Raw genomic sequence first — 13,168 nt, 5'->3', positions numbered from 1 at the left:
TGAAGAATATCAAATATATTTTGATTTGTTTAACACTTTTTTTGGTTCCTACACGATTCAACATGTGTTATCTCATAGTTTTGATGTATACACCCTTGAATGAGTAGGTGTTCTAAAACTTTTGACCGGTAGTGTATTTCTTGAGAAACAATTTCTTGATCAATGGTCTAAGGTGACTCAACCCAGAGATTTCACTCAAAATGGACATTACACCTTTACTGTTTATTACGGGCAATAGTTCTCATTGGTTGGCCCTGCTCACAGCCAATTGATAAGGTTGTGACTAGATGGAGTACAGCTACGGACGGGTTTACCATTGAACTACCACCAGAGTTTGGACTTTGAAGCCAGAGAATGGGTCAGAGTTGGATTCACTGTTAGTTTTATAACACTGAGTTAATACAATAGACTACAATTTATTTTGATGAAAGTGCTGAGGACTTGATACGCCTGCTATATTGTCCAATGACTGAATGTTTATTTTGATGAAAGTGCTGAGGACTTGATACACCTGCTATATTGTCCAATGACTGAATGTTTATTTTAATGAAAGTGCTGAGGACTTGATACGTCTGCTATATTGTCCAATGACTGAATGTTTATTTTAATGAAAGTGCTGAGGACTTGATACGTCTGCTATATTGTCCAATGACTGACTGTTAGGAGACAGCATTTACTCTCTGGATGATAGTTATACCACATCCAAGGACCCGTTATAGGACCCCTATACAGTATGCTTGCATGACATTGGCTTATAGATGATTTATGAAGCATGTATGTAGGCTTTGTATAAAATATACTTTCTGATAAGTCTGATAATACTGTGGTTTGTTTCAGTATGTTTAAAACATGGTGTTCCATCTCGTCTTCCCACAGACTGATAATACTGTGGTTTGTGTCAGTATGTTTAAAACATGGTGTTCCATCTCCTCTCCCCACAGACTGATAATACTGTGGTTTGTTTCAGTATGTTTAAAACCTGGTGTTCCATCTCGTCTTCCCACAGCTCCACATGGCGATCAGTAAGACCACAGCCAGGGTGGTGGTTGACTGTAAGGTAGTGGGAGGAAAGCCCATCAACGCGGCTGGCAACATCAGTATAGACGGGGTGGAGGTACTGGGACGCATGGTACGATCCAGAGGGAAGAGGGACAACTCAGCTCCGGTAAGAATGATGGAGGAATCTACCACACATTGTGCAGTTTACACAGTATCACCATAAGGTGTTAATGTTTGTGTTTTTACAAAGGTTGAAAAGCATGAAACGTTAAGACAAGAAACAAGCATAGTTTGCAGGTGTTTCTTTTCATTTAAACTACTCCTAACCTTAAACCCTAAACCTAACTAGACATCTTCAACACACCTGCAAGACAAGCAACCTCTAGATGTACAAGACATTTCACTTTCAAAGCATGACATGGGGTATTTCTCAATATGCATACTACCGTGTTTCACACGCTCATGCTGCGAGTGCATTCTCAGAGGATCTTCATTACTTCATAACTATCAGCTAGCTCCAGTTGAAGTCGGAAGTTTACATACACCTTAGCCAAATACATTTAAACTCAGTTTTTCACAATTCCTGACATTTATTCCCAGTACAAATTCCCTGTGTTAGGTCAGTTAGGATCACCACTTTATTTTAAAAATGCGAAATGTCAGAATAATAGTAGAGAGAATGATTTATTTCAGCTTTTATTTCTTTCATCTCATTCCCAGTGGGTCAGAAGCTTACATACACTCAGTATTTGGAAGCATTGCCTTTAAATTGTTTAACTTGGGTCAATTGTTTCAGGTAGCCTTCCACAAGCTTCCTACAATAATTTGGGTACATTTTGGCTCATTCCTCCTGACAGAGCTGGTGTAACTGAGTCTGGGTTGTAGGCCTCCTTGCTCGCACACACTTTTTCAGTTCTTCCCACAAATGTTCTATAGGGTGAGGTCATGGCTTTGTGATGGCCACTCCAATACCTTGACTTTGTTGTCCTTAAGCCATTTTGCCACAACTTTGGAAGTATGCTTGGGGTCATTGTACATTTGGAAGACCCATTTGCACCCAAGCTTTAACTTCCTGACTGATGTCTAGAGATGTTGCTTCAATATATCCACGTAATTTTCCTGCCTCATGATGCCATCTATTTTGTGAAGTGCACCAGTCCCTCCTGCAGCAAAGCACCCCCACAACATGATGCTGCCACCCCCTGTTCTTCACGGTTGGGATGGTGTTCTTCAGCTTGCAAGCATCCCCCTTTTTCCTCCAAACATAACGATGGTCATTATGGCCAAACAGTTCTATTTTTGTTTCATCAGACCAGAGGACATTTCTCCAAAAAGTACAATCTTTGTCCCCATGTGCAGTTGCAAACCGTAGTCTGGCTTTTTGTATGGCGGTTTTGGAGCAGTGGCTTCTTCCTTGCTGAGCGGCCTTTCAGGTTATGTTGATATAGGACTCGTTTTACTGTGGTTATAGATACTTTTGTACCTTTTTCCTCCAGCATCTTCACAAGGTCCTTTGCTGTTGTTCTGGGGTTGATTTGCACTTTTAGCACCAAAGTACGTTCATCTCCAGGAGACAGAATGCGTCTCCTTCTTGAGCGGTATGATGGCTGCGTGGTCCCATGGTGTTTATACTTGCGTACTATTGTTTGTACAGATGAACGTGGTACCTTCAGGCGTTTGGAAATTGCTCCCAAGGATGAACCAGACTTGTGGAGGTCTACCATGTTTTTTCTGAGGTCTTGACTGATTTCTTTTGATTTTCCCATGATGTCAAGCAAAGAGGCACTGAGTTTGAAGGTAGGCCTTGAAATACATCCACAGGTACACCTCCAGTTGACTCAGATGATGTCAATTGGCCTATCAGAAGCTTTTAAAGCCATGACATCATTTTCTGGAATTTTCCAAGCTGTTTAAAAGCACAGCCAACTTAGTGTATGTTAACTTCTGACCCACTGGAATTGTGATACAGTAAATTATAAGTGACATAATCTGTCTGTAAACAATTGCTGGAAAAATGACTTGTGTCATGCACAAAGTAGATGTCCATACCGACTTGCCAAAACTATAGTTTGTTAACAAGAAATTTGTGGAGTGGTTGAAAAATGAGTTTTAATGACTCCAACCTAAGTGTATGTAAACTTCCGACTTCAACTGTATATGTGAAGCGTAATAATATAGCTAACCAGATAGTTTAACAGGCAAAAATGACTTAAAATAATGTTATGCAAGGTAGATGTCAATTCTTCGTGGCTAGCTAACAGCAGCTAGCCCTATCGATTTACTGTGGGCTTGCAATCTACGCACACTACAGTGTGTATTGTAGGCAGGTATACATGCCAAAATGAACACACCATGTATGTATTATTAACGTATCAAGATAACATATTGTAGTCAGGCAACATGTGAGATGTGAATGGGCAACATTTCATTCCGAAGTTGAAGTTTATTTTCTCTCACTCAAATAATGGCCGCCATTGATTTCAAGAAATGTCGCGTCATTTTTTTACCTGGTTGCGTCATATTTCTGTGCCTACTTTCCATTGAAGCTTGCATCAATGCTTTAAAATATGTACAAACAGAGTACTGCATTCCAGAAGCTTCATTTCACATACTTTGAATTCAACCCATACTCTGACTCTCCCATGCTCCAATTTGCTCGGAGCACTGGGTGTGTGCTCGGAGCACGGTAGTATTCATTTTGAGAAACACAGAGTACTGTCTGTCAGTCTCTGCATCATTCTCTGAGCTGGCTGTCCTATAGACCTACAACTTTCAGTCACACACCCTACATCCTTTATATTACCAGAACAACACCCTACAGCCTCTATAGTCCCACAACAACACCCTACATCCTCTATTACACCACCACAACACCCTACAGCCTCTATAGTCCCACAACAACACCCTACAGCCTCTATAGTCCCACAACAACACCCTACAGCCTCTATAATACCACAACAACACCATGCAGCCTCTATAATACCACAACAACACCATGCAGCCTCTATAACACCACAACAACACCATGCAGCCTCTATAACACCACAACAACACCCTACAGCCTCTATAACAACACCATACAGCCTATATAAAAACACCCTGCAATCTCTATAACAACACCCTACAGCCTCTATAACCCCACCACAACACCGTACATCCTCTATAACACCATAACAACACCCTACAGCCTCTATAACACCACCACAACACCTACAATCTCTATAACAACACCCCACAGCCTCTATAACACCACAACAACACACTAGAGCCTCTATAACACCACCACAACACCCAACATCCTCTTTAACACCACCACAACACCATATAACCTCTATTACACCACCACAACACCCTACAGCCTCTATAGTACCACCACAACACCCTACAGCCTCTATAACACCACCACAACACCCTACAGCCTCTATAACACCACAACAAAACCCTACAGACTCTATAATACCACAACAACACCATGCAGCCTCTATAGTCCCACCACAACACCCTACATCCTCTATAACACCACCACAACACCATATAACCTCTATAACACCACCACAACACCCTACAGCCTCTATAACACCACAACAAAACCCTACAGTCTCTATAACACCACCACAACACCCTACAGCCTCTATAACACCACAACAACACCCTACAGGCTCTATAGTCCCACAACAACACCCTACATCCTCTATAACACCACCACAACACCCTACAGGCTATATAACACCACCACAACACCCTGCAGCCTCTATAACACCACCACAACACTCTACAGCCTCTATAACACCCTACATCCTCCATAACAACACCATGCAGCCTCTGTAACACCACCACAGCACCCTACAGCCTCTATAACAACACCCTACAGCTTCTATAACACCACAACAACTTTCTACAGCCTCTATAACACCACCACAACATCCTACAGCCTCTATAACACCACTACAACACCCTGCAGCCTCTATAACACCACCACAACACTCTACAGCCTCTATAACACCCTATATCCTCCATAACAACACCATACTGCCTCTATAACACCATCTACCACCGCAACACCCTACAATCTCTATAACACCATACATCCTCTATGTGACCCAAGATGTCAGGACAGGAAATAAGATGAGGAGCAGTCTTTGTTAGATGCATAATAGTTGTGTGATGATTTCTGTGCAGCTCTGAGGGTAGATGAATGGACTGCTTTGCAACTATGTGAGACTGTATTATTTTATTATTTCTGGAGACAGTCTGATGAAAAGAAATTGCTTTGTACAGCATTTTGAGGGGATTGGTGGAAAGAAAGAAATGTCCCCCGAGATGTTTTACAATTAATTCTCAGTTTATTGTCCTTTAAAGTGGTGAGGCTTTCATATTTCCTCAGCAGTTTCATCTTATCAATGTGTAATCTCATAAGAAATACATTTCATTTATTTTAGCCTAGTGTTTAAAAGTGATTCACTCTCTCAGTGAAAGTTCATTCCCACTGGGCACAGACGTCAATTCAACGTCTATTCCACATTGGTTCAACGTAATTTCATTGAAATGACATGGAGACAATGTTGATTCAGCCAGTGTGTGCCCAGTGGGTTGTGTGTATGTACATTTAGGTCATTCAGTTCACCATCATTGAGCAGACAAACAGTCACTATTAAACAGCCTGTTGATCAGACAGTCACCATCAAACAGCCTGTTGAGCAGACAGAGTCACCATTAAACAGCCTGTTGAGCAGACAGTCACCATCAAACAGCCTGTTGAGCAGACAGTCACCATCAAACAGCCTGTTGAGCAGACAGAGTCACCATTAAACAGCCTGTTGATCAGACAGAGTCACCATTAAACAGCCTGTTGAGCAGACAGAGTCACCATTAAACAGCCTGTTGATCAGACAGAGTCACCATTAAACAGCCTGTTGAGCAGACAGTCACCATCATACCTCACAACCCCTATTTGGATATTTCTCTGAAGCATGTAGAACACGGTGTAGAACACGGTGTAGAACACGATGTAGAACATATATCATGGTGTAGACCACGGTGTAGAACACGGTGTAGAACATAGAACACGGTGTAGACCACGGTGTAGAACATAGAGCACGGTGTAGACCACGGTGTACAACGTAGACCACGGTGTACAACATAGAACATGGTTTAGAACATTGTGTAGACCACGGTGTAGACCACAGTGTAGACCACAGTGTAGAACATGGTGTGGAATATGGTGTAGAACATGGTGTAGAACATTGTGTAGAACATGGTGTAGAACATTGTGTAGAACATTGTGTAGACCACAGTGTAGAACATGGTTTATAACATGGTGTAGAACATGGTGTAGAACATTGTGTAGAACATTGTGTAGAACATTGTGTATAACATTGTGTAGATCAGGGTATGGACCACAGTGTAGACCACAGTGTAGACCACAGTGTAGAACATGGTGTAGAACATGGTGTAGAACATTGTGTAGACCACAGTGTAGAACATGGTTTATAACATGGTGTAGAACATGGTGTAGAACATTGTGTAGACCACAGTGTAGAACATGGTTTATAATATTGTGTAGATCACGGTGTAGATCACGGTGTAGATCATGGTGTAGACCACGGTGTAGAACATTGTGTAGACCACGGTGTAGACCACAGGGTAGAACATAGTGTAGAACACAGTATAGAACACGGTGTAGACCACAGGGTAGAACATAGTGTAGAAATGTTTATACCGTAAGTGTGTTGCAATGTCATGCCAATATGAACTCTTTCTCTGTGTATTTGTTCTCTGTGTGTGTATAGTTCCAGATCCAGATGTTTGACATTATCTGCAGCACGTCCTGGGCCAGTCGAGACAAGTGCTGTGAGCTCCCTGGACTGGTAAGAACAACTGCCTTTTAACCAACCATTCAAATGACCAACAGACCAACAACCAACAACCAACAGACCAATAACCAACAGACCAACAACCAACAACCAATAACCAACAATCAACAGACCAACAACCAACAATCAACAGACCAACAGACCAACAACCAACAGACAAATAACCAACAATCAACAGACTAACAACCAACAGACCAACAACCAACAGACCAATAACCAACAGACCAACAACCAACAGACCAACAGACCAACAACCAACAGACCAACAACCAACAACCAACAGACCAACAGACCAACAACCAACAGACCAACAACCAACAGACCAACAACCAACAACCAACAGACCAACAACCAACAGACCAATAACCAACAGACCAACAACCAACAGACCAACAGACCAACAACCAACAGACCAACAACCAACAACCAACAGACCAACAGACCAACAACCAACAGACCAACAACCAACAGACCAACAACCAACAACCAACAGACCAACAGACCAACAACCAACAGACCAACAACCAACAACCAACAACCAACAGACCAACAACCAACAGACCAATAACCAACAGACCAACAGACCAACAACCAACAGACCAACAGACCAACAGACCAACAACCAACAGACCAACAACCAACAGACCAATAACCAACAGACCAACAACCAACAGACCAACAACCAATAACCAATAACCAACAGACCAACAACCAACAGACCAACAACCAACAGACCAATAACCAACAGACCAACAACCAACAGACCAACAACCAATAACCAATAACCAACAGACCAACAAACCAACAGACCAACAACCAACAGACCAATAACCAACAGACCAACAACCAACAGACCAACAACCAACAACCAACAGACCAACAGACCAACAACCAACAGACCAATAACCAAAAGACCAACAACCAACAGACCAACAGACCAACAGACCAACAACGAACAGACCAACAGACCAACAGACCAACAACCAACAGACCAACAACCAACAGACCAATAGCCAACAGACCAATAACCAACAACCAACAACCATCAGACCAACAGACCAACAGACCAACAACCAACAGACCAACAACCAACAACCAACAGACCAATAACCAACAACCAACAACCAACAGACCAACAGACCAACAGACCAACAACCAATAACCAATAACCAACAGACCAACAACCAATAACCAACAATCAACAGACCAACAACCAACAGACCAACAGACCAATAACCAACAGACCAACAGACCAACAACCAACAGACCAACAGACCAATAACCAACAGACCAACAGACCAACAACCAACAGACCAATAACCAACAACCAACAGACCAACAACCAACAGACCAATAACCAACAGACCAATAACCAACAGACCAATAACCAAAAGACCAAGAGACCAATAACCAACAACCAACAGACCAACAACCAACAGACCAACAGACCAACAACCAACAGACCAACAGACCAACAGATCAACAACCAACAGACCAACAACCAACAGACCAACAGACCAACAACCAACAGACCAATAACCAAAAGACCAACAACCAACAGACCAACAGACCAACAACGAACAGACCAACAGACCAACAGACCAACAACCAACAGACCAACAACCAACAGACCAATAGCCAACAGACCAATAACCAACAACCAACAACCATCAGACCAACAGACCAACAACCAACAGACCAACAACCAACAACCAACAGACCAATAACCAACAACCAACAACCAACAGACCAACAGACCAACAGACCAACAACCAATAACCAATAACCAACAGACCAACAACCAATAACCAACAATCAACAGACCAACAACCAACAGACCAACAGACCAATAACCAACAGACCAACAGACCAACAACCAACAGACCAACAGACCAATAACCAACAGACCAACAGACCAACAACCAACAGACCAATAACCAACAACCAACAGACCAACAACCAACAGACCAATAACCAACAGACCAATAACCAACAGACCAATAACCAAAAGACCAAGAGACCAATAACCAACAACCAACAGACCAACAACCAACAGACCAACAGACCAACAACCAACAGACCAACAGACCAACAGATCAACAACCAACAGACCAACAACCAACAGACCAATAACCAACAGACCAACAACCAACAGACCAACAGACCAATAACCAACAGACCCATAACCAACAGACCAACAGACCAATAACCAACAGACCAATAACCAACAATCAACAGACCAACAATCAACAGACCAATAACAAACAGACTAATAACCAACAGATCAACAGACCAATAACCAACAATCAACAGACCAACAACCAACAGACCAATAACCAACAGACCAACAGACCAACAGACCAATAACCAACAGACCAATAACCAACAATCAACAGACCAACAATCAACAGACCAACAACCAATAACCAACAGACCAACAACCAACAACCAACAAACCAACAACCAATAACCAACAGATCAACAGACCAACAGACCAATAACCAACAGACCAACAGACCAATAACCAACAGACCAACAGACCAACAACCAACAGACCAACAACCAACAGACCAACAACCAACAGACCAATAACCAACAGACCAATAACCAACAGACCAACAACCAACAGACCAATAACCAATAACCAACAGACCAATAACCAATAACCAACAGACCAATAACCAACAGACCAATAACCAACAGACCAATAACCAACAGACCAATAACCAACAACCAACAGACCAATAACCAACAGACCAATAACCAACAGACCAACAACTAATAACCAACAACCAGCAGACCAACAACCAACAGATCAACAGACCAACAACCAACAGACCAATAACCAACAGACCAACAACCAACAGACCAACAACCAACAGACCAACAACAAACAGACCAACAACCAACAGACCAATAACCAACAGACCAACAACCAACAGACCAACAACCAATAACCAACAACCAACAGACCAACAACCAACAGATCAACAACCAACAGGTCAACAACCAAAGATCAACAGACCAACAACCAACAGACCAATAACCAACAACCAACAGATCAACAGACCAACAGACCAATAACCAATAACCAACAGATCAACAGACCAATAACCAACAGATCAACAGACCAATAACCAACAGATCAACAACCAACAGATCAACAGACCAACAACCAATAACCAACAACCAACAGACCAACAACCAACAGACCAACAACCAACAGAACAACAACCAACAGAAAAACAACCAACAGACCAATAACCAGCAGACCAACAGATCAACAGACCAACAGACCAATAACCAATAACCAACAGATCAACAGACCAATAACCAACAGATCAACAGACCAATAACCAACAGACCAACAGACCAATAACCAACAGATCAACAGACCAACAACCAATAACCAACAACCAACAGACCAACAACCAACAGACCAACAACCAACAGAACAACAACCAACAGAAAAACAACCAACAGACCAACAACCAACAGACCAATAACCAACAGACCAACAACCAACAGACCAACAACCAACAGACCAACAACCAACAGAACAACAACCAACAGAAAAACAACCAACAGACCAACAACCAACAGACCAATAACCAACAGACCAACAACCAACAGACCAACAACCAACAGAACAACAACCAACAGAACAACAACCAACAGACCAACAACCAACAGACCAACAACCAACAGACCAATAACCAACAGACCAACAACCAACAGACCAATAACCAGCAGACCAACAGACCAACAACAAACAGACCAACAGACCAACAGACCAACAGACCAGGCAGTAACATGAGAGACATGACCAGGACTGACCTAGCTAGACCAGACAGTATCATGAGAGACATGTCCAACACTGACCTAGCTAGACCAGACAGTAACATGAGAGACATGACCAGGACTGACCTAGCTAGACCAGACAGTATCATGAGACATGTCCAGGACTGACCTAGCTAGACCAGACAGTATCATGAGACATGTCCAACACTGACCTAGCTAGACCAGACAGTATCATGAGACATGTCCAACACTGACCTAGCTAGACCAGACAGTAACATGAGAGACATGACCAGGACTGACCTAGCTAGACCAGACAGTATCATGAGAGACATGACCAGGACTGACCTAGCTAGACCAGACAGTATCATGAGAGACATGTCCAACACTGACCTAGCTAGACCAGACAGTAACATGAGAGACATGACCAGGACTGACCTAGCTAGACCAGACAGTATCATGAGAGACATGACCAGGACTGACCTAGCTAGACGTGTTAGATCAACAAAATGTATTTTAATTAAACACGTTCGGCTTACTCATATCTCTCTCTCTCTCTCTCTCTCTCTCTCTCTCTCTCTCAGTTCAATACAAGGGGCTTTATTGGCATGGGAAACATATGTTAACATTGCCAAAGCAAGTGAAGTAGACATTATACATAAGTGAAATAAACAATAAAAATGAACAGTAAACATTACACTCACAGAAGTTCCAAAAGAATAAAGACATTATAAATGTCATATTATATATACAGTTGAAGTTGGAAGTTTACATACACTTAGGTTGGAGTCATTAAAACTCGTTTTTCAACCACTCCACAAATTTCATGTTAACAAACTATAGTTTTGGCAAGTCGGTTAGGACATCTACTTTGTGCATGACACAAGTCATTTTTCAACAATTGTTTACAGACAGATTATGTCACTTATAATTCACTGTATCACAATTCCAGTGGATCAGAAGTTTACATACACTAAGTTGACTGTGCCTTTAAACTGCTTGGAAAATTCCAGAAAATGATGTCATGGCTTTAGAAGCTTCTGATAGGCTAATTGACATCATTTGAGTCAATTGGAGGTGTACCTGTGGATGTATTTCAAGGTCTACCTTCAAACTCAGTGCCTCTTTGCTTGACATCATGGGAAAATCAAAAGAAATCAGCCAAGACCTCAGAAAAACAATTGTAGACCTCCACAAGTCTGGTTCATCCTTGGGAGCAATTTCCAAACGCCTGAAGGTACCACGTTCATCTGTACAAACAATAGTACACAAGTATAAACACCATGGGACCACACAGCCATCATACCGCTCAGGAAGGAGACGCATTCTGTCTCCTGGAGATGAACGTACTTTGGTGCGAAAAGTGCAAATCAATCCCAGAACAACAGCAAAAGATCTTGTAAAGATGCTGGAGGAAACAGGTACAAAAGTATCTATATCCACAGTAAAACGAGTCCTATATCAATATAACCTGAAAGGCCGCTCATCAAGGAAGAAGCCACTGCTCCAAAACCGCCATAAAAAAGCCAGACTACGGTTTGCAACTGCACATGGGGACAAAGATCGTACTTTTTGGAGAAATGTCCTCTGGTCTGATGAAACAAAAATAGAACTGTTTGGTCATAATGACCGTCGTTATGTTTGGAGGAAAAAGGGGGAGGCTTGCAATCCGAAGAACACCATCCCAACCGTGAAGCACGGGGGTGGCAGCATCATGTTGTGGGGGTGCTTTGCTGCGGGAGGGACTGGTGCACTTCACAAAATAGATAGCATCATGAGGATGGAAAATTATGTGGATGTATTGAAGCAACATCTCAAGACATCAGTCAGGAAGTTAAAGCTTGGGTGCAAATGGGTCTTCCAAATGGACAATGACCCCAAGCATACTTCCAAAGTTGTGGCAAAATGACTTAAGGACAACAAAGTCAAGGTATTGGAGTGGCCATCACAAAGCCCTGACCTCAATCCTATAGAAAATGTGTGGGCAGAACTGAAAAAGTGTGTGCGAGCAAGGAGGCCTACAAACCTGACTCAGTTACACCAGCTCTGTCAGGAGGAATGGGCCAATATTCACCCAACTTATTGTGGGAAGCTTGTGGAAGGCTACCCGAAATGTTTGACCCAAGTTAAACAAATGGAAGGCAATGCTACCAAATACTAATTGAGTGTATGTAAACGTCTGACCCACTGGGAATGTGATGAAAGAAATAAAAGCTGAAATAATTCTCTCTATTATTATTCTGACATTTCACATTCTTAAAATAAAGTGGTGATCTAACTGACCTAAGACAGGGATTTTTACTGAGATTGAATGTCAGGAATTGTGAAAAATTGAGTTTAAATGTATTTGGCTAAGGTGTATGTAAACTTCCGACTTCAACTGTATATACAGTGTTGTAACGATGTACAAATGTTTCAAGTACAAAAGGTATTTAGAATGGTGTTTGTTCTTCACTGGTTGACCTTTCCTTGTGGGAACAGGTCACAAATCTCTCTCT

At 42.1% G+C, this 13,168-nt stretch overlaps 1 protein-coding gene across 4 annotated transcripts in view; it reads left to right on the top strand.

The window, feature by feature from the left end:
* Positions 1-13,168, top strand: part of LOC115182477 (collagen alpha-1(XIV) chain) — a 161,616-nt gene that overhangs the window by 107,978 nt on the left and 40,470 nt on the right. For all 4 annotated transcript variants that reach the window (XM_029744077.1, XM_029744076.1, XM_029744078.1 and 1 more), the window contains exons 30-31: positions 1,007-1,165; positions 6,789-6,866. In XM_029744077.1, the coding sequence (XP_029599937.1) occupies positions 1,007-1,165; positions 6,789-6,866 (237 nt within the window). The remainder of the gene's footprint in view (positions 1-1,006; positions 1,166-6,788; positions 6,867-13,168) is intronic.

Source organism: Salmo trutta, unplaced genomic scaffold, assembly GCF_901001165.1.
Source record: "Salmo trutta unplaced genomic scaffold, fSalTru1.1, whole genome shotgun sequence".
NCBI lineage: Eukaryota > Metazoa > Chordata > Actinopteri > Salmoniformes > Salmonidae > Salmo > Salmo trutta.
Note: the sequence above shows the minus strand (reverse complement) of the source record. Positions and strands in the feature narration are given on the sequence as shown.